The sequence below is a fragment of the Ornithodoros turicata genome, chromosome 1, assembly GCF_037126465.1.
Source record: "Ornithodoros turicata isolate Travis chromosome 1, ASM3712646v1, whole genome shotgun sequence".
NCBI lineage: Eukaryota > Metazoa > Arthropoda > Arachnida > Ixodida > Argasidae > Ornithodoros > Ornithodoros turicata.
Window position 1 is genome coordinate 227171371 of NC_088201.1, and position 22938 is coordinate 227194308.

General features: G+C 45.8%; 2 protein-coding genes across 3 annotated transcripts in view; one reads left to right on the forward strand and one right to left on the reverse strand.

The window, feature by feature from the left end:
* The first annotated feature begins 2171 nt into the window (after nucleotides 1-2171).
* The window catches only part of LOC135377111 (atlastin-3-like), a 142520-nt gene continuing 121753 nt past the window's right edge, over nucleotides 2172-22938 (forward strand). Inside the window, exons 1-2 of one of the 2 annotated variants that reach the window (XM_064609426.1) lie at nucleotides 2172-2325; nucleotides 4081-4138. In XM_064609426.1, the coding sequence (XP_064465496.1) occupies nucleotides 4103-4138 (36 nt within the window). In that variant the 5' untranslated portion in view covers nucleotides 2172-2325; nucleotides 4081-4102. The remainder of the gene's footprint in view (nucleotides 2326-4080; nucleotides 4139-22938) is intronic. The other variant, XM_064609425.1, reaches the window with a different exon arrangement.
* Nucleotides 14394-22256, reverse strand: LOC135379178 (uncharacterized). Its single transcript, XM_064612423.1, has 2 exons — nucleotides 21653-22256; nucleotides 14394-14501 (listed from the first exon to the last, which is right to left on the reverse strand). The coding sequence occupies exons 1-2, from the start codon at nucleotides 22254-22256 to the stop codon at nucleotides 14464-14466; spliced, it is 642 nt and encodes a 213-aa protein (XP_064468493.1). The 3' UTR covers nucleotides 14394-14463.

A 22938-nucleotide genomic window follows, 5' to 3' on the forward strand; every position in this document is an offset into this window, starting at 1 on the left:
CAACACAGACTGGGTGAGGATTGTATAGTGCTGTTTAAGTATGCGGCTTACGTCCGGGGCATAATCGTTGAAGCTATTAGTGAGGTTTATTGAAGAATTCTTATCGGGTCGGGGCTGTCTTTGGAATAGGTTCTCTCGATACACCCAAGCAGCACGCTAATATTGGTCCAATATTGGACCCATATGGGCTGCCAAGATTGCCAAGATTGGTTCACTATCGGCTGCCAATATTGGATTAATATGGGGAATGCAACCAAGCTCCATATTGGGCCAATACGGTTTGCCCATATTGACGAGCCCATTTTGCGCCAATATTACCAATATTTCTGTGATAACGCCAATGGGGAATCCGTGTAATAACGAAGCATTATCCGGTTTAATAGCCAGCACTGATAATACTTCTCTGTTCTTCTTGCTTTTACATTTCTGAAGATCGCATTGATCCATGTTGCATCAAATTACACAAAAAAAAAAAGGTGCACCGCATCGACCCAGAAACGGAGAACGGGTGCAATGCCCGTCTTGCTCAAGGACACAAGCAGTCGTATTGCCAACTGTAGGATGGGACAAGCGAAAGCTTGTTCACATCACACATCAAAAAAGTACTGCTCTCGCCCTAAAAATGTGAGCAGGATTAACTAATGCTAGGCAGGCAGTCCCGCGGAACTGCCAGTGCCAAACATCCCTCCGAAGCCTTCATTGGGATCGAAATAGTCTATAAACCAAAACTTTTCAACCCGCTCCGAGAGTACAATGGAGCGAAACACTTCCGTGACGGTGACGGACATACGCCAGAGCAGCTCACACTGCTTGCAGCAACTTGGAAGCATCTAACTTTACAGAAGAGCCATCCCTTCCTATCTCACATTGTGTTTTTCTCTTGACTTGCCGGAATTCAGTTATCATTACAGGAACCAGCGACATTTTAGCTCGTGTGAAACGTCCTATACGACTGCGCATGCATATTAGTTGAAGGAGGCGTGATTTCGCACAAACGACCGCGCCCGCTCTCAGTCGGCTCGGCCGATTGGCGTTGGCATCGCAAAGCATGATTGGTGCTGCTTCCAGAACGGGGAAAGTTCGGTTGTTGAGTTCTAGTGAATGTTGTAATGGGATTGCCACGTACAGCTCGAAGCAGAGTTAACTGGAACGCCGCGTCGACCAGCGGAGCAAGGGGAGAGCCACCCTGGCGACGTCTAGTTGAAATAAAGGGCGTGGAGGTTTTGACATTTCCGTTGTAGTCGGGGGGTGTTCGCTGTGGTGTGCCGAAGAGTGCGCAATCGCGCCGGCGTTATCAACGTTGCGTTTTTTTTTTTTTTTTTTTTTGGCGACCGTGTCTGAGGGATTGCGAACAATCGATGATATCCCGATGGCGTCCCGATAACCGGTCGGCTCTCACCTCTCCCAAACTTCCAAAATTAAAATTAAGATGGAGTGATCCAGGTGAGGAAAATTTTCGAAGAAATAATTTATGTGGGTAAAAAGAAAATCAACATGCGATTTACGAAACGTGAGAGAGGCAAATTTGGGGAATATGCAGTCGAGGTAGGGGCGAACCTCTTGACGAAAACTGAAGTGAGGACAAAGGTCATTGTGAATTTGTCTAGCTCTGATCATCATTCACTACACCAATGACAGAAAATCTTCACGGTTACTCCCTGCACTGTGTGCCAGCATGCACACACAAAATTTTTGTGTGTACTAATTGGCTGTTCTTCCGAGAAACTCCCGGGAAACGCGATATGCTACACCATGAAAGCATTGTTTTGTTATTATTTAAAAACTCATTACGGTGGTTTCGCGATTACCATCGTTAATTATTTCAATCCTCTTCGCATCCTCTATTCTGAGCGCAGTAAATTTTCCGAAAGAGGGAAGTTGTTATTCATTTGATTCGTTCACACAATGAGTGTTTCGGATGACGCGTGCCCATGCGCCATCCTGTTTCCAGGCGCGTGCCAAGACATCGATTATCCGCGTTATCTCAGACACAATCGCCCAAAACACAAACAGGCACAGCATTAACAAGGCCAGCTTGATTGGGCACTGTTCGACACACCACGGCGAGCACCCCTCCGACTGGAATGGAAATGTCGAAACGCCCTCGTCCTTTATTTCTGCTAAAGGCCGCGAGGGTGGCTCCTATCTTGCTCCGCCGGTCTAAGCAGCGTTCAAGTTAACTCTGCTTCGAGCTGTACGTTGACTGTTTCGAACAACGTGTATCACCTGCGGGAAGTTGGTGGATGTAACGACGTATTGAAAGGGGCATTTCACACGCTTCAACGTGCAATCTTGCTGAGCTGCTTGGGGATTTGTGGAACGCGGGTACGTACCATTTTCTGTATTTTCGGTCAATATGGAATGCACACGGGCAATATAGTGCCTATATTGCCAGGATTTTCGCAATATTGGCACAAACTGTGCAATGTGAGGCCCATATTGCGAAGATTTTCCCAAGACTGGCGAAACAGGCCCCATATTGGACCCGTATCGCCAATGACCAGCCACTATATTGTTTATTCTTGTATGAGCATTCACTGAGTGCAAAAAAGCAATCGATACACCTCCCACGTACTAAGTAGCATACAAGTAATCACTCACTTTGTCTAGACTATGCATATGCCTTTGTTGACTGAGGATGCGATGCGATCACGGACCACAGGGACCGTAGCGTTTTGTTGACCACCTCACATTTCGTATTTTCTCAGAGAAGATGAGACATCCGCTCATGTATGTCACAACATGTACCCCATTCCTCTTCACCAAAGGATCCGAATCTTTATAAACTCTTCTGATCCTGCTTCTTAGGTTCCTCTAGCTTCTGAAGTAAAACATCTAATTAACATCGAAGCATCACGGTCAGCATTTATACTTGTTAGCATCATGGCAAGCATTATGTTGCAGTCCGCTTGGTCTCTCATCGTCCGGTTCTTCTACTCACGCCATGTCGTCTTCGTAGCGTCAAGACTACTCAGAGATATCGACATTGTGTTTCACTTGAATCATTGTCATCGCGTTGTCTTAGGAATCCTACTGAGAACATGTAAATACTGCACATGAGGTGCACGGTCTCTGTCACCGCAGCGCAAGAAAAAACCCAACTTGCTACGGCGCATTCAAGTTTCAGCGGACAGCTAACACTCACGCGGCCCACCCTTTCAATCTGAATTAAAAGTCTCCCGCCGCACCGTGGCGCCCTCATAATTATTGCAGCTTCGGCCGAGCTCCTGCAGTTACCTCTTTGGTTTTCGTCTGATTATCGAGCGTTCTTTCTGTCATCTTTTGAATGAGTCTTTTGGGAGTTTGCTAGTACTTTTTATGATATTCACCTTCAGATGAGAATATGAATACGAATGAAAGTTACAGCGTATATTTTATCGAAGACGTACTCGTAGATGGATACAAAGCAATTAAAATTGATAGTGCATGCACTAAAATAGACCAAAATAATGGTACAAACAAACCGGAAGCGTATATGGCAAGAGTGGACTCTTCCTCCTCTAACAGATCTCAAAACGGGAAGCAACCCAGCTTGGAATCTCAATTGACCATTCTGGGAACAAAATAGTACCTGTGAGGCACACACTGTAAGCCCTAGAACTATTTGAGACCAGAGTGGTATCACTTACTTGACCAATTTGGAGCCAGCCACCCCATTTGGAAATCCAACTGGGACCATCCACATTCAACTGGAACCATTCTGGAACCAGTCCAGATTCGACTGGAACCATTCTGGTACCAGTTAAAATTGTGTATATATTTGAAAATGGTGTACTCACACGGTGAAAGAACAAATCACGTTTCACAGGTACAAGGTCTACAAGTGAGGGAGAAGTCAATGTTGTGCTGGAGAGCCAGCTAGGCGACCTCCTCACGAATGAGGGAGTTCGGATGACACCCCATTTCACCATCTCAGTACATAAACTTAGGTGTCGATACCTCTAGGCTATTTCCAAGAGTGTCAAAGCCTCCCTTTGGTTCGAGACTCTTTTGTCTGAAAGTGACGATCGGGAACTATTCTATTTCTGAGTGACCCTGTTCCTGAAATGAGGCTTCATGTGCGTTTTTATTTCCCCGCAGTTCCCGCATTACCAGAACGAAAATGTCTGACCTTATCATCTCTACTGTGAAGGGAACGGTAAGTACATAATACCGATTATCATTAGACATACGGGAGGTATACATGCTATATGAGACGCAGTGTATCGTAACAAGCATGACTTTTCCTGCGTGTTAGCAGTGGGATGGAGGTAAACATTGCATCCAGAACCGCCTGTCGACGATAACCGACGCACATAAAAGGAACCCCCAGTAGTCGAAATTATCTGCGCTACTTCCCTGCGGCACATGCAGCATGTAACTACAAAAATACGTTGCGGACTCACTTTACATGTCAATCTACTCTCAATAATTTTGTTTTTCCTTGTGCAAAAAATATATGCTGTTTTCAGTTAATACTGACAACTGCGATGAGGAATAGTGAAATGTTCCTATTCATATAGCTCTAGCTTTTTTGTAAATGCATAGAGCTCTGGAGGATCTGATATTCTATTTATGGCGCATTAGGAAGTGCTTTTCGGAGTTTATTATGTTCCGGTATTTCGAAATGTTCGTCCTTTATTCGTTGCAACTCGTCTGATATCCGGCAATGGAACGAAGAAAACGACGATTTGTGAAACGATGATGTAGTGTAAGACATTCGGAAGCTGTCTAAAGAGAAGGAAGCAGTATTGTGCAGCTTAGGGTCACTAAATAAACTTCGCTTCAGAGTATCGACACTGAGGTCCAAGGGAGAGAAGGAGCGCCATCTTGTTTACGCACCACACCGGTACCATCCTCAGTTGAGGATCAAAGACGACTAACATAATGCTCGCTGTGGGACAGAGAAGCGTGTATGATTGTTGCGCGATAATCCATGTATTGTCCACCAGGACGTCCCGAAAGTGTTAAGGTGCGCTCAAGGCCATCAACTGCTGCTTGTAAATGATATGAACATTTCACCCGCGCACGATAGATGGGCGATAGAAGTGCGCGTGCGCGTGGGAAGCGTGGCGCCGAAACAAGATGGCGCATGCTCGCTCTTGGAACTCAGTGTCGATACTCTGAAGCGTAGCTTATTTAGTGACTCTAGTGCAGCTGAACCTTCGGACCGTTCCAGTATGGGAGAAACGGCTGAAATTATCATAGAGAGATGATTCCGGCATTCTGAACATTGGGAAGTGAATCACTGTTGTACAGTGGACTTACGTCCAGTAAGCTGCCCCCTCCCTTTCCATTTCTGTGAATGTAACTGCAAAATGTAACTAGTTACTCGAATAAATGTCGTTCCTTTTTTTTTTCTTTACCCTACCGTACTCTACTTCCCCCTAACAGTGCCTTCCGTCCTTCTGTCCGTAATCGGTATGTGCCCCGTGCCTTGTGATCTTGACCAAGCAGGGAATTCCAGCTTTGCGAGCAAAAATCAGTTGAAGATAGTTACCCTCGAGGGTCGGAGTGAGTCATATGTTAGTAATAGTGTCACCGCTGACACGGGGTCCTGCCTCATCTGGACAAGGGAAGGATTATGCACAAGGAGGAACTTTCCGGTCAGCTCACTTGCGCACCGACCAGTGCAATAGCTAATCCTGCCCTGGTTGCTGCTATCATTGCTATGAAGCTCCCGTGGGTGCTCTATGAAGCAACCTTCGAGTCTTTATCATGGAAGGACGAAACTAATTTAATTATTAAACTACAAGATATGGAATAACACGTCAGGACATCAACTTCAAAACTGAAAAAGCATCTTGAGGAGAGTTCCTTATCCCTGGGTATGTCTCTCTCTGCACGCTACGAAACGCGTGGGTGTCACCATGCTGTTCTTTTTCTCCGCGATGCGCCAGGTCGCGTATACATGTCGTTTTTTTTTTCCCTGTGGGAGAGCCACATATTGACTTATACAGTTTCTGGTTAAGTGCAGTACTACCTTTATCGCAGGTAAATAAGTGTAAGGAAGTGTATGTTTTTTAACAATTGTATCACCTTCTCATTGTCATTTTTATGAAAAGAAACTGTAATGTAACTAAGTTACTTTCTCTCTGTCACTGTAACTGTAACTAGTTACTTGACAAAGAAAGTAACTATCACTGTAACTTAGTTACTTGACCAAGAAAGTAATTATAACTGTAACTCAGTTACTTTTTCGAAGTAACTTATTTAAGATTTCTACGTATCCTCCAGTATCAGCTTTAAAGTTTCTTTCTTGGCGACGCCTTCGGGCAGAAGTGTTAACACGTGGCGCCTTTCCTGTTGCGAAGCGCACCTCTGGTAGAAGCGCACCTGATATTCTGTATGAGGTTCACACAGGTGGAGCAGTCTGCATCGCCACTTGAGGTCGTGGGTTCTACCTCATAGGCATCGCTAATCACCTGGCGAACGGATTTGCTTATCGTATCTCCAACATCCTGCAGTGGTGTCACATCTGTTTCAGCGCGAGAAATACTCTCATTGATCTCGTCAATTTCCTCTCTTTGCACGTAATCTTCATCCATTACTGGCGTGGGAGGAGACCGTTACGGAAGCTCCGCAATCACTGAGCGAAAGTAATGCACACTGTTCTTACATAATTCGTCGTCGCCGTTGACTTCGTCACGTCGCTCAGAACCCAGGACTTCTTTGAAAGCTTCTTTCAATGCGTCGATGTCCAGGCTTTTGACACTCATGAAGCCGTGTTGCTTGGGTATGGGCTTTTTGTAGCGAACAGCATCATCTGCGCAAAACACACAACGACTGCAATGCACAACTCGACACATGACGACGTCGTTGCATGGAACAATCCGAAAAAGTGTCGGAACCCTTCGTTTTGGACGGTACGAGAGCCTTACGTTGACGATCAGACAGTCATCTCCCAACTCAATAACCTAGCTCCTGTCCCCAATGGTGTGCCGTCAACGAATCAGCAACGTCAGTTCTGTTAGCCTATTGGCTCATTGGGGGAAAATAGGATCGCGGTACTGTTTAATCATGTACCTGGTGACGGTCTGTAATCGATGTGGCCTTGACAGCCGTCACTAGAAAAGGTCTGACCTCTTGTGATAAAAGTTTGTAGCACTCAAGTATGGAGCCATTAACGTACAAGACGTGTTGACTACATGTACACTGGCGACTATAGAACGTGCTCTCATGACGTACGCAATATGACCGACTACGTGCTACATAACTGTCCATTCATATCCTGTGCCTAAGTACCAAGGAAGTCAGGCATGCAGCTCATTAATCTCGCCTGCGTTGGGATGAATGCGCCCGGAGTGAGCCGTCGGAGTATGGCGGGATAGACCTGTTGCATGTTTCTAGCCCTGATAAATAAATATAATTTGAAAGGGCATGTAATCAGCAATAGAGTCCGGCGAGACTTTTTGTATATTTTCCCGTACTGTGGTTAATTTGTCCTGCCATGTCATGTCCACTAAATAGCGAGGAAGCTTCATCTTTCTGCAGTTAGAAAGATAAAAAAAAGCATTTCCAATTATGTAAAATTCATTTACATATGATGTCTACCCCTTGCGTAACTAGGCCGCGAAGTGTTAGCAATTTCGCTTTCTTCAGCGAATTTGCCATTTTCTGCGGGAAAATCTTTGCAAGGTAGACAACTTTTCACGCGGCTAAAATAGTGTTCACAACCTGTAAAATGAGCCAAAACATTCCCTCGACTTCCGTTTATAATCGTACTAACTGATACGGCTTCAAAATGCGACAAAACGGTTCACGAGCATACAGCCTCGCTTCACCTAGTCGCCTGTCCGAATTGTTTTGTCTCCGCAAGCGCTACGATTTCAAGGTGGGGACTTGTGACGTTCTTCATAATAAATATTGGGTCATAATACAAAAAGATAATTATCGAAATCGATGACCCCGCGGGGATCGGCTTGCCTGAATTGAAATGAAATAACCCTGCTATCACTTATGATCATTTATAAACACAGTGATCAATACAGCAACGTTACAAGCTTTGACGTCTGCAGAATGTATTTTACTGTGTAGTGGCTGTCTGGTTACTCCAGAAGGGTATATGTCAGACCTCTATTGTGCACGAAAGGGATACTATTGTGACCAAGCAGTCTTCACGACCAAACCATTCAGTGTACCTCTTGTCAAGATGGGAGGCATTCAATGCTGCCTACAAGGACCTGAAACAAAAGTGACAGCTTCATCTCAGTGAAAGCGAATAAACATACACATGGTCAGACAGCACCTTCTGCATCACATGTGAAAAAATGCGAAAACATTTGTATGCTTCAGAAGGAAAGTTTTCCTTTATGGCATGTACAGCACATACTTTCAGGACTTTTCTGCAGTGCTTTCCAAATGGTCCCCAGAGCCACCTGGTAAACTGTTTGTGCGCAACATATCGAAACTTCATGGACAGCGTAAAATTATGATATGTAACTTTACTAACAACAAACCGAAGGCACACATGAAATAACTCACTTGTTCACTTCGCTGTTCCTGGTAAGAGCGTACTCGTCGCTTTCTCTCACGTAGAACTAGGACACCTGGAGCACCTCAGCCTTCAGCCACATTTCAAAGTAGGGATTTCTTGAAATGCAACCGCGGCGCTGCTTCAGTAACATCTCGTTTCGCGGCAACAAAGACATTCTTCTGCCGTCGGCATCGGTACGCATTTGCCGCAAGGACACCTGAACCGAAAGAGGAGTGCCATATTTCCGCTGTGAGGTTCTCAACATTTTCATTACACATGAAGACTGTTTCCCACGGCGGCCAGGTGACGGCGATGACGGTAATTTACCCTCCATCGACGGTTCTGCGGATGATATCGTGTCATGCTGCGTCTCCGGTGAAAGAAGGATGAGACAGATTAAACACAAAGGTGACAAAAGAAAATATGGCCAAGAAAGAGTGAAAGAATGATGACATGGATTACAGAAGATGACTTAAGAAAAAAAAAGCAAGGGGTTAATGCGTTGAGGGTGGGGTGGGACACTGAAGAGTGAGATTGCACGACTGGAGTTCACACTCTGTTCATAAGACCTGAATCGCTCAAGCAAGTGCTTTGATCACAGACCGCTGTGTGTGGTTTGGTACTGGACCGAGCAGGGTGGCCAGAGAAAAGTCTGTGCACCGCAGCTGGAGTAGGCGCCGTCTGAGCGTGGCTCGAGGGGTGTCAAATCTGTGGCAGTCGACGAGAAGATGTTGAATATCAGCTACAGCAGCGCAAGTGGGGCTTTTGGGCGGCTGGAGATGACGCATTTTACACAGAAGCAGAGGTGCCCTCGCGGCATTAAGTCGTAGTTGGTGTATAATGGACACTTCTTGACGCGAACAGTGGTGTGTGGCAACGAAATTCATCGACGGGTCGATAGACCGGCGGTGGCCGTTCAATCGGACAGCGTCCTCTTGAAACTGCCGAGTGCCGCTATGACGGAGTCGCTGTTTCTGTAACAGACATGCTGCGGCTGAAAGTGGTAGGAGAGAGTTATTGAACGTGACTTCCCCATGTGCACGACGTGCAAAGGTGTCTGCACGGGTGTTTCCGTGCAGGCGGATGTGACTGTGTACACTCTGGAAACACAGGCTATGACCCGAGGATAGAAGTCTGTTTTATGTTGGGACAACCATGGTGTCGAGGCCGCCAATTGTTCTGGAACAATATTTTGCTAGAGCTTCTAGCGCCGCCTCACTGTCCGTGAACACAGTCCAAGAGCCAGGCGCTGATCCCGCCATGTGGTTCAACGCGGTCAGTATGGCGAAGAGCTCGGACTCGGTAGATGAATTTTCGTAGGGAACCTGTGCGCCACTTCAAGGTTCCCATGTCGATTACAAGAGGGTGGTGTTGATCCGCCTTGCGAAACTGATCCACCAGTGTACATAGGGAGTCGTTAAGAGTACGCTGAGTTGAGGTGCTCCAGCGTAAGCTGGTGAGCAACAACAGGAGGTACAGAGTTTTTCTCCAGGAGACGAGGAACGTGGTCACATAACGGAGGCCTGCGAAGAGTCCACATTGGCGGAGCATAGGAACGTACTGACGGTGCAGTGGAGAGGTGCACTTTCAGGCGGTCAACAGCAATATCAATGCTAGCGTCCGGACAGTCACTATTGATGAGCCGAAGATAATGGTAGGGGTGCTGTGTGAGGTACAGCGCATGTATCTGGAGTGTTTCCACGTCTCGTAGGACGCCTGCTGGAGTTTCGCGTGCCCCTGCCAGGACAGAGTAGGTCTCTGTCGTTCTAGGAACTCCCAAGTGGGTATGGGATATCATGGTATGCTCATCTGAAAACTGTAAGTTCTAATATGTGATCATGCTTATCTGGTGCAATGTGTCAGTAGCATACGGAGGTGGCTGCACTCGCCCCTTGCCACCAGGGCGGCTCCACCATCGCGTCTGGGCCGACTTTTTTCGCGAATTTGTTCCCGTGCGCGGGGGAGGGGCGAACGCGCCGGCTGAGGGTACCCGAGCGCTTATCGTGGCGTTTTTTTTTAACCTGGGTCGACTTCTTTGGCAATTTTTCCGCCTGGGCCGACTTCATTCGTAATTTGCTTACCACTACAGCAGCCGTGCGGAGGGTGGTTCTCATGCAACAGGGACATGCACGCCGACAGCCCCGTCAAGCGATACTACCGTCACACATCGGCCGACGTCATTCACAATTTTTCTACCTGTGCAAACTTCCTTGGCGATTTTTCCGCCTGGGACGACTTCATTCGTAATTTGTTTACCACTACAACAGCCGTGCGGACTTTCTTCGGAACTTTTTTCCGGTGGTGCATGGGCAGTTTACATGCAAGTAGGGACATGCACATTCCAGCTCGCCAAGCGATCGTGCCGTCACACCTGGGCCGACTTCATTCACAATTTTTTCGTCTCGGCCGACTTGTTTGATTTTTTTTTCCGCTACAAGAGCCGTGAACTGGGTAGTTTACATGCAAGTAGGTACATGCACGCCAACAAACCCGCCGAGCGATGCTAACGTCACACCTGGGCTGACTTCATTTGCAATTCTTATGCCTGCGCAAAGTTTGGCAATTTTCCCACCTTGGCCAGACTTGACTGGCAATTTTTCCCACAACAGGTGTGCGGTGGGCAGTATGCATGCAAGTATAGACATGCAAACGATCGCGATACACAAAAGTACAAGTGAAAATACATTGATTAAAGTCATTAGTGCCGGGAATTATGTTGTGACTCTGTGTGAAGGAGAAAAATAAAGCCCAGCCAACAAACTTGAAGCAGAAGAAATGCAATGCAATACAATACGCCTAATAAATAATATCCTTACGTATTACAGGTATGATGCAATAGCATTGAAGAGATGTCACACAGAAAGAATCATACACAATATTTTATTAATGGTAATCATGTACACACATTTTCGACGAATCAGTAATAAAATGGAATAGCACATTTAATCAATAATATCTTAATAAATACAATTACAATTAAAATTACAAGTTTTATTATAAAAACGTGTAATAATCCTATATTTGAGCACTGTCATTGCAATAGTGGAGTTTTCATTCCAATTACAAGTTCTGATAGATGTACGCAATTTCAAGCACATCAGAGAACCTAACTTGAATATCCTGAAGGAATGGTCACCCGCGTCGACGAAGACGTTTCGGCAAGACGCTGGGGCGGCGTTTCCGCAACGCTATGAACGTTCCCGTAACCGAACGCGATTCTGCGCCCGACGCGTTAACTTGGTACCGCACACGAGCGTGTTACATTTTTTCAGAAACGAGTTCGTCGACGTGGGTGACCCTCTCTACGAGTTTTAAGTAAATTTCATTCGCAAAATATTTGTAATTATTAATCTCCACAGCGTAGAGAACTCACATTGCGTTATAGCGTATACAGAAAATATCAAACCCTTCAAATAAATTATAAGAGTTATTAAAACCGAATATTACCGATTTATACACTTTTTGATAATAAAACTTCTAATTTTTATTGTAATCGTATTGATTAAGAATATCTTCTTTGCTTAAGTGTGCTATTCCTTTTTAATTCTGATTCATCGAAAACTTGTGCGTATGACTAGCGTTAATGAAAATGTGTTTGGTTCGTTCTGTGTGATACCTCCTCATTGCTGTTGCATCATACCTGTAATAAGTAAGTATATTCTTTATTATGTTTATTTTATTGTATTGTGTTTCTTCTGCTTCACGTTTTTTGGCTGGGTTTTTCTCCTTCACACAGAGTCACAGCATAATCCCCGGCACTGTTGACTGTGTCTATACTTGCATGTAAACCGCCCACCTACCTGCATTACGTGTTGTAGCGGGAAAAAATTGCGAGTGAAGTCAGCCCAGGTGGGAAAATTGCCAAAGCCTGCCCAATCGTAAAAATTATGAATGAAGTTGGCCCAGGTGTGATGGTAGCATCGCTTGACGGAGTTGTCGGCGTGGATGTCCCTACGTGCATGTAACCTGCTGACGCACCACTGGAAAAAAATTGCGAACGAAGTCGGCCGAGGCGGAAAAATCGCCAAAGACTTCGGCCCAGGTTGGAAAATGCGCGAGGGTGAGCGCACGCGCAGCCCTCCGGCCACCGGCAAGCACTTGGATAACCCTCAGCCCGCGCGCCACCCCACTGCGCACGGGAAAAGATCGTCAAAACAGTCGGCCTAGACGCGACGGTCTCGACATCATGACGTTGGTAGACAAACTGAAACCGAAGCAGATCGCAAGGGGAGAGCTGGGTCCCACGAATGGGCACTTGTTCGCTGCCTCCTATTGAAAGAAAAGTAGAACCGAAGGTCGCGTCCCTTTCAGGGATCATCCTAATCCCCTGAAGACCGTGGTTTTTGGGCGCGACCTCGTTCGCCGCATAGCTTTGAGCATAGTTCAACTCTACCGAACAGGTGGCGCTGTCGAACACTATGACGTCATTTGTTTACAAACAGGGAGAGGTCTATTTGGTGACACAGAAAGGCCACGCCTCCTGCTTTTTCGTCTGCTTTGGACGACGGAATGCCGCTGTTGTGGGAACATGAAATCGCACTATCCTTCCGTTTGCTGGCCAAGAGCGACGTAGAATGCGCCTCCTGGATGCCGGCCAATACGAGGACGCGTAGGCCAGCCCTTCCCAAGCCCCTGCTCTCGCCTAAGAGATGGCGCAGCGTTACTGTTGTTCCGCGTGTCGCAAGGCTTCTGCCATGGCGCGCGAATCTAACCCACTGCTTCGCAGTCCGTTAACCAGCAGCTGCCGCTGTTTGCCTGCCGCAAGGCTCCTGTCATGACGCACCAATTTAGCCAACGGCTTCGCCGTCCGTTCCCCGCCGTAGACGTGACTCCCGCTTGGCCTCGTTGATTAGCCGTTGGTTAGATTGGTGCGCCATGGCAAGAGGCTTGCGGCAGGCGAAATAACGGTAGCTACACTCCTGTCTAAGCCTCGTTCAGCGGTTGGTTAGATTGGTGCGCCATGGCAGAAGCCTTGTGACACGCGAAACAAAGGTAAAGTAGCGCCATCTCTTAGGCGAGAGCAGAGGCTTGGGAAGTGCCTGCCCTCCGCGTCCTCCTATCAGCCGGCATCCAGGAGGCGGAGTCAGCAAACGCGAGGATAGTCGAATATCGTGCGCTCTGACGGCCTCTACGGCCGAAATGTGCCTCTACTTCTGATCACGACGTCGCGTCAGCCGTCGCCAAGTGAGAACTGGCTCTCACACGGCTTTGTATCGCTTCCCACGCTGGACGTCGTTCCCTCCATCGGCTCGTTTATCCGTTTATTATCCCACGTGACTGCACAGGGTTGGCAACAAACGCAACAGCTCCGCTGTAGTTAAGGGGCAGAAATTCGTCCACTAACAGTGACTGTGTGACAGTAACAGTGTTCATGACCAACGGATGGCTGCGCCCGGGGCGGGCACCCTCGGGGGTAGGAGAATCCCATTGCGCCGTGCCAAGTACGTTCTCTAGAGTCTTCTGCCCGTATTCACCAGTCCCACTTAGCCACTGGTTTAGTGACGTCTGGTTCAAGTTGATCATGTGATCTCTCCGGCTCTGAAGCCCTTTGACCACAACGCGTGCGCATTATTCACATTGTCACGAGATGGTTGAGGGGAGGGATAAATTAGCAGACGACGGAAAAAACGCGAAGAGAAAGACGCCCGTTTTTTTGTTTTTTTGTTATCATGTTGATAAAGGAAAGTTCAGGCGGCACTGGCGCTGCTACAGGTGGTTGCGACATCCGCGTCCTGTGTGTGTATGTGTGTTAGCGCTCTTATGTTACCCAGGGTGGTCCTGCCTGTGAGTTGTGTGGAAGTTGCCATTGTGGTGACCTCCTGTCGTTCTATCAGTGCGGTGCTATGGTTAATTGTGACCTTTATCTGGGTATCTCTGCATATAACATCCTTGTACATATCATCAAGCACTGAATTGATTTATTCTGTTCAACTAACAAAGACTGGCTGTGCTGTGACTGTCACATGCTGGAACTTCATATAATGGGAATGTACACACCTGTCCTGCAGTCATATATTGAGCGCACTTGACATCACAGACGCCATATCTGCAAAAATAAAAGGGCACACTTTAATGTCGTTACAACAGATCCGAGCTATTCAGAGTTTGTTGTTTATTGAGACCACATACACAAAATACAAACAATCTTCTCTTTGCTGTTAAAATGTATCAAATAACTCGTATACAAGGTCTTGTTTGTCTCAGTAACGGTGTTTCAAGGGTGGAGCAAACATACAATCGACAAAGACAAGCACCTACAACAACAGCTGCAACATCAGCTACAATCAAATCCGTGCTGGTATTTGCATTGTGCTTGCTTGTTCAGAGTCATATATTATTGAGGAAACACTTTTACATACCTGGTCAGGGACTTACGTATTTTTCGGCGCTCATTCTTTTAAGCTCCTCCCTTGACTTCATACTGGCATTGTAAACAACCTCACTTCCATTAACATTTCACCATTACATGCCAACAATCGCCACCACCAATGCCTAAAAGCTCCCCACAGCTGATGCCATGCTAAAATATGCCAGCTGAGGCTTTTAATTTAGGCTTTTTGTTCAGAAATAATTTCTATGGTGATGCAGTTGCAGTTACCACTTCACTTTGACACAGACAGCTGAACTTGACAGAAAAATCACGTGAGAGGCCCGTTTGACCTCTGCTTCTCCTTTAGCAAGGCTGCTCTGAGAACTGCTACTGTCCAATTGCGCAAATTAAGGTATTGCACAATTACATCAGCAGCTCTATACAGCGTTCTTGAGAATTTTCTTTCTTCGATTTTAAGTCATGCTATAGGTCTCTGACTGTTCCCAGTTTTCTACACTGTCCTGTATTGCAGACAACCTGAAATACAGATGGTAGAGCTCTGAAATATTTGTGCATGTGCCCCATGCATTTGTGCACTGCGTAGTTACGCAGTTATAAACTGCACAGCTCTATGCCGTGAGACTGTGATATTTCTTGAGAAACAACACCGTGGAATATCAAAGCAAACAGCAGCACTGACCATTGCCTGCTAGCTTTCTGTATTGATATGTAATGGACAGTAAGTGGAAGGCTGCAAAGAACAAATGAATGCAATGCAAATAAGCTCATATAAAGAAAAGAATGAAACTTGAAATCAGATGCATGTTATCTACAATGAACTGCTATTATATTTTAGGAAATACAGGATTGTATATCTTTCTTCCACATTTTCTGTTATCTTTTGAGACACTTTGGCAATTGTAACTTTGCAAAAGCCGACATATTCATTCAGCTGTGTCAGCACAAAGCTACACAACCAGACAGTATATTAGTGTAGTGAACACGGTGTACCGCATCATCAAGGACAAAGTCAGGAAGCAGAAATGTAGGACATCGCTTAATACGCAGAAAAATAACATAGATGCTTTTGCATGGCTGACAACCTAACTTCAATAGCCAGTGATGAACATGCGATGTCTTCAGATGGTGTATGCTGGAAATTAATAGGTGACGTATGGGGAGGGTGGGATGGTTTGCAAGTTAACAGTAACAACAGTTTCACACATTTCGGGCAAACACATCTATGTTGGCACACCATGAAGGGCATATAGTTATTTCATTCCTCCTTATTCAACTTTATGTACCCATAAGGGTGCATTAAAAAAGGGGGGGAGGGGGCAGGGATACAAAAAGAAACAGAGGTAGAGGTAGTGCGAAACTCCTCTTTAGAAGATAGGGAAAATTCCGCACACACAACCACAATATTCCTGAAGCAATGGTTTCTACTCTTACAATGACATGTTTTTCATGCATTTAAGCAGGGTTAGTCACGTTCCAGCCACATATCTCTACGACAATTAGTTTTCTTCACGTATTGCATTGAAGAACTGCTTTCCTGAAACAAACGTGTGTCATGTCACAGGTATTTTGTGCCGGTTATGCAGTAAAACTAGTACGCTTGAGGCGCCACATATTATCCTGGTGATGATGTGAAGGAAGGAAACTTCAATCTTTCCAAATTTAAATGAGTGCCGCGGTGTCTTGCATTGTCACAGCATCTAGGCACTCTTTCCTGTGGGCTTTCGAGTGACAGATTCATACATATTAGAATCATTTGTAATGATGCTGATAACAACACTCTTAATTACATCAGATTTTTGTGACGCTAGTATGCCCATATTGCGTTCATACTTCGTTCACTGGTGTGCATTTAGGGGTTGAGTATTTGTCAAGGCAGAGGTGAGCTAGTACGAAATGGGAGTACCTGTTCGTATCATGTAATATACAGGACATGTCAAAAGGAAGAACCGTGGGCACTTAGCACCTACCTGTACTGGTGCAAGGAGAACGAAGTTGCAACATAATTGAAAGTACAGTGAAGTGAAGTGTATATTAGAAGTGGCCATTGGTTTGGTTCATGCAGTATTACTACAATTTCTACTATTCTATACTTATTGCTCGAACTCAGCTATTTAGAATACATTGAAGACAGACACAACAGAACGAAATTACAGGCATTTGGACATTCATGATCAATAGAGGAATGGATGGAATGTGGATTTGAATGCAGATATATATAATAAATCTTGTGACCTGATTACACAGGAACGTGTTTTTCTATTCTTCAATATTTGCCTTACAGCATATGAGACTACACAACAAGTGCACAGATCACACCAGTGTAAAGCTGGAGTGTCGTTGACATCCGTGTCGCCATCATGTTATGACATCAGAGTCATGACAGCTGGCAACAATGCATAGCATGTGAGATTTGCCAGGAAATCTTGCAAACAAAATGAGCATGCCTGTGTTCTCAGATCACGTGATCTGTCATACATCTGCAGTCACACCATAATGATACCCATAATTTAGAACAGACGATACAAATGTCAATCTGCCACGTGGTGACTGTCCTCAGCGTAGCTGCGTTTCAGGCAGATCGATGTACTCGTACGCCACAGTACAAGGTGGAAACACAGCATTACCAATAACAACAGGTCCCTGTGATCTACATATATTCCACGGTACTGGTAATTGTGTTACTGGATCTCTTTGCACCGGCTCAGACAAACCCTACATGTCCTTCCATCACAGTTCCCTTTTTCATGATCTCTATTTGTTCGTTATGTGTAACAGACAGCATTCCCGTACTCAATCACTCTTCATGTCCAATGTACAGCAGTAATTTCAACTGTTCAGTGTTGGTACTTCCTGTGCCAGTAAGAATGTCAGCTAGTGGTTCTGCTTTCCATGCTGAACTGCCCAATAGAATTCCGCTCTGTTGCACAATCAATGCATTGTAGTTGTGTCGCCATGCACAATGTAGTAAATATTTCTTTTTTCCATAGCATGTGGCATGGGACAAACATGTGTTGTATCCGTACTTAGGCACAGAAACCGTTGTCATACGGAATGACTTTATTCCACAGCCAACAAAACGTACATTGACAGCGAGCGGGGCAGGCAGAAAAAATAGCATCCGCTTATCGGTCCGCTTTTATATCGTTCGCCGTCAGAACCAACCAATGGGAGTGGAAGTAAACAAGCGCACACGCGCGGCAAGGCTATCGCTGATAACACGGCAACAATACATTCTTAGACCACAACACTTCCTCCCTCTTAAAGATAATGCACAAGTAACAACCAAATCCATATCATCACAGTTATATAGAAAAACACTTCCAACTATAGTCTAGCAACATCTTTATACACATTCATAACACAATTCTCTCAACAAGTTACACTGGACCTCGACCCACTCATGAATACCCGTATCGGTCCGGTTGCTTACGAATCCTCGTACCACGTCTTAATTGGACCGGTTCTAGTTCATCAGTAGAGTCCCTTTGCGAACTAGGCACATCATCGGAGCTTGAACTAGGTATTGGCCATGAGAAGGGCATATGCCTTGTCACGTCAGTGGTTACAGGTACGGATTGAAGGTGGTCCAGATGAACGAACCTAATTTTTCCTTGAACTTCCACAAGAAAGGTGACGTGGGACTTTACTTTTGTTACCCTCCCCGGAAGCCAGTTTACATCCTAGCCGCGAACCGTTTTGACGAACACTTTATCGCCAACTGAGTACTGCTCACTGATGTTCCCGCGTCTCTTATCAGCCCTGCTCTTGATGGCTTGCATTTTTGCCTTCATGGTAGACGCTAGGTCAGGCTTCAATTGATCTAATCTGGTATGGACTTTACGACCCAGAAACAACTCGTTTGGCGATTGATTTGTAAACGTGTGTGGCGTGTTCCTGTAAGCGAATAAAAAGTTGTCCACACGATGTTGCAGCGAGCGCCGACAATTGGAGTCGCGATCCTCTAACGTGACTTTCAGTAGGGCCTTCTTGAGGGTCTGAACTGCTCGCTCAGCAGCGCCATTAGAGGGAGGATGATAGGGAGGGGTTAATGTGTGTTTTACACCATTTGAACGAAGGAGGTGCGCAAACTCGGTAGATCTAAATTGGGGTCCGTTATCTGAAACAGCTTCCCGAGGCAGTCCATAGGCCGCAAAAATGGAACGAAGTTCTACGGTCTTCTCCGCACTAGTGCTGTTCACCACGCGTACTTCTAACCATTTCGAATGCGAATCGATTACTACCAAAAAGTACTTTCCTTCCTTCTGTGCGAAGTCGATGTACACGCGATCCCACGGCGCAGCGCACCGGGACCACGGTTGTAGTGGGGCCGCTGGAAGTGCCCGTCGCACACTTTGACATGTTTGACAGTTCCGCACGGTCCTCTCCACATCTTTATCGATTTCGGGCCACCACACAGCGGAGCGTGCGAGAGCTTTCATTTTAGTTATACCGGGATGTTCCTCACGCAACAGGTCGAGAACATAATCTTGCAACGCCTTTGGAACTACAGCTCTATTGTTCCAAACAATACAATTCATGTTGACCGACAGTTCTAGTCTTTTATTAAAAAATGGCTTTAACTCTGGCGGCACTTCTCGTGGTCATACTGACAACGTCAAGTCCCGAACACCTCTCAAAAGACTATCTCTGTCTGTCGCCCTTTGTACATCAAGAGCACTTAACAGAATATCTCTTAATGGCCGAAAAATACATGATATCTTCTACCTCCTCAGTCGTATCTGGCAGAGGAAGGCGTGAAAGCCCGTCGGCGTTACATAGGGTGGAACCCTTTTTGTACGTAATTCTGTAACGGAAATTCGCAAGGAAAGTGAGCCATCTATGGACGCGACTCGCTGCGACACAACTTGAGTGCTTGTGAGGATCGAAGAGCGAAGACAACGGTTGGTGATCAGTAACGATCTCAAATTCACGTCCCAGCAAATATTTCTCAAACTTCTTAATACCAAAAATAATTGCGAGAGCCTCCTTCTCTAAATGAGCATAATTCCGTTCACATGTTGTCAATGTCCGTGAAGCATACGCGACGGGTCTTTCTTCCCCATGGTTGACTTGCGATAGAACGGCTCCAAGGCCTTGACTAGAAGCATCACATACTAGACGGATCACCTTCTTGGGATCGAACAATGCTAACAGTTGGTTACTTGACAACAACGCTTTACACTTCATGAATGCCTGACGACATTCTGCTGTCCATTTCCATTTGTTACTTTTGCGCAATAACCTATACAGTGGCTCAAGAACAGTGGCCAAGTTCGGCAAGAACTTTGCATCAAAATTTACAAGACCCACAAAGACTCGAACTTCCGTGACACAGGTGGGTTCTGGGGCACTCATGATAGCATCGACCCTTGTTGGAGCAGGATGCAATCCGAATTCATCAATAACAAAGCCCAAGTACTCAATCTGAGACTGAAAAAACTGACATTTTTCCAGGAAGGAAGTTGCCTCAGGACGAAGCCGCCGATATTTCGAACAGAGTCTGTTCTTCTTCTGGGTTTCCAGGTTTACTTTGGTTCCAGGTTTTACTTTTACAGGTTTACTTCTTCATTTTTCCAGGTTTACTTTGATGCCGTGTGCCTCGAGCCTTTGGAGGGCTTGTTCAACTCTTCCGTAGCACTCCTTTATGTTTTTACCACTGATCACCACATCGTCAATGTAGCAGGCACATCCAGAGATACCCTTCAAGACCTGGTCCATGACCGCCTGAAACATTGCGGGCGCGCTCGTAACCCCGTAGGGTAACCGTCGAAAGCGAAAGAGCCCTAAATGCGTGTTCACCGTACACAGCTCCTGTGAGCTGTCATCAAGTTCCAATTGGTGATACGCTCTCGACAAATCTAGCACTGTGAAGCATTTTCCTCCCGTTAAGCTCGAAAATATGTCTTCCGGCAACGGCAACGGGTAGTGGTCTATCTTACTGACTGGGTTGATCGTGACGCGATAATCAGCGCAAAGACGCACCGAGTTTCCTTTATTTTTAGGCACGATCACTAGGGGCGTAGCCCGCTTGCTGTTTTTCACGCGATACACAATTCTACTGTTTTCAAGGTTACGCAACTCGTCTTCAACCTTTTCTCTTAAGGCGTATGGAACAGGTCTTGATTTACAGAAGATAGGGTTCACATCATTCTCAAGTACGATGCTACCTTTGAACCCTTTTATGGTTCCGTAACCAGGCTCAAACACACTCTTGTGCTTCTCTTTTAAGTTTTCTACATTCCCAACGTTTCCTGCACTCATTATATTACAGGTGAACAAGTTTAGCCAGTCCAACTTTATTCTGCCCAGCCAATCTCTCCCGAACAAAGGTGGCATCCGTGCACCCTGGTAGTTCTCCACTAAAATCAATGGCAAAGAAAATACTTCTTCTTTGTACTTCACATTAACATCTACCACGCCTCGTACAGGAACAGTGGTACCGTTGTACGTATTCAATCGAAATTTCGGTTTCCGGCATTTCTCTACCTTGCTAAAAAGGCGCTTATACTCGTCAACCGACATAATTGATACCGCCGATCCTGTATCCAATTCCATTTGAACAGATTTTCCATTCACTTGAACAGTGACCTTCTAGTCATTACAACCGTTTCCAATGGTGTAGAGCGTGTACAGTTCCATATTGCTCTCACACTCATGACCAGTGTCCACCTTTCTTACTGGCTTAGTTTTAGGATTCTTCCCTTTATCACGAGGAGCTGTCCTACACGTTTTTGCAATGTGACCCTTTTTCGAACAATTATAACATTGACTTTGCTTAAAGGGACACTCACTAGCTTTGTGCAGTCTGCCACAACGATAACACTTTTGAGAAACTGAGTCTCCCACAGTCCGAGACTTGAATTTACCTTTCCTTTGTGAAGGTCTTTGGTCCTTCCAAAGTACGCTTTCTCCTCCCTCGGAGTCTTTCGTCGTCCCAGGCACGTTGTGCATCTCACGTGTTTGCCGTTCTGCGGCTTCCATGCTGAAGGCAACTTGGCACACCTTATCAAATGTGGCTTCGTTGTCATCAAGGGCTAGAAGGCGACATCGGATACTGTCACTGCTCACTCCAGCTATAAATCGGTCCCGAAGAGCCTCTTTTTGGAAGGCGCCGAAATTGCAGGGTATGGCGAGCGACTTCAGAGCAACGATAAAGTCACCTATCGACTCATTTTCTTTCTGGCTCCTTCTCTGAAACTGGTACCGCTCAGCAACTACTGAACGCTTTGGTGCGTAGTGTTTTTTCAGCTGAGTTACTATGTCCTTGTACACCGCGTCTTTGGGGGCTTTGTCCAGAAGAATACTACGTAGAGTGGTGTAGGCTTCATCCCCAAGGGCTGTGAGGAACAGTTGAGACTTCTTGTCTTCCGGGATGCTGTTCGCTGCCACATATAACTCAAAACGTTCGACGTATACCTCGAATGAAGCGGAAGCAGGGTTGAATTCTTTCAGTTGCCCTGCAGTTGTCATGGTAATGCCGCGCGTTGTCCTTGGCCGTGGTTCAGCCTCATGTTCGGCTACTGGGGCTCAGGCAGTCCATCGTCTCGTCGCCACTGTTGTATCCGTACTTAGGCACAGAAACCATTGTCATATGGAATGACTTTATTCCACAGCCAACAAAACGTACATTGACAGCGAGCGGGGCAGGCAGAAAAAATAACATCCGCTTATCGGTCCGCTTTTATATCGTTCACCGTCAGAACCAACCAATGGGAGTGGAAGTAAACAAGCGCACACGCGCGTGAAGGCTATCGCTGATAACACGGCAACAATACATTCTTAGACCACAACAATCTGTACCTCACAACTAATAGTTGATATCGTTAATAATAATACTTGTGGAAATGCGTAACAAGTTTTATTGATTTATGCAAAGAAACAACTCAAAAGCATGAGGTACAGGCACTGCTGTGCCTATAACAAATAATTTGGAAGAAAAGAAACAAAGTGTTGGGCATACACAGTGCTGCTCACACAATGAAGGGGAACACTGTGTGAATTATGGTCATGGGCTTGTATTGGCAGTAATCGCATCCCAGAAATATGTTGCTTTGGTAAAGTGTGCAGCCAGGTTTCTTGTGTTTTGTGTCTTGCGGTGGCAGTCTACAAAGCCACATTTACTGTTAGCAGATGATAAATGTGAGCATAACAG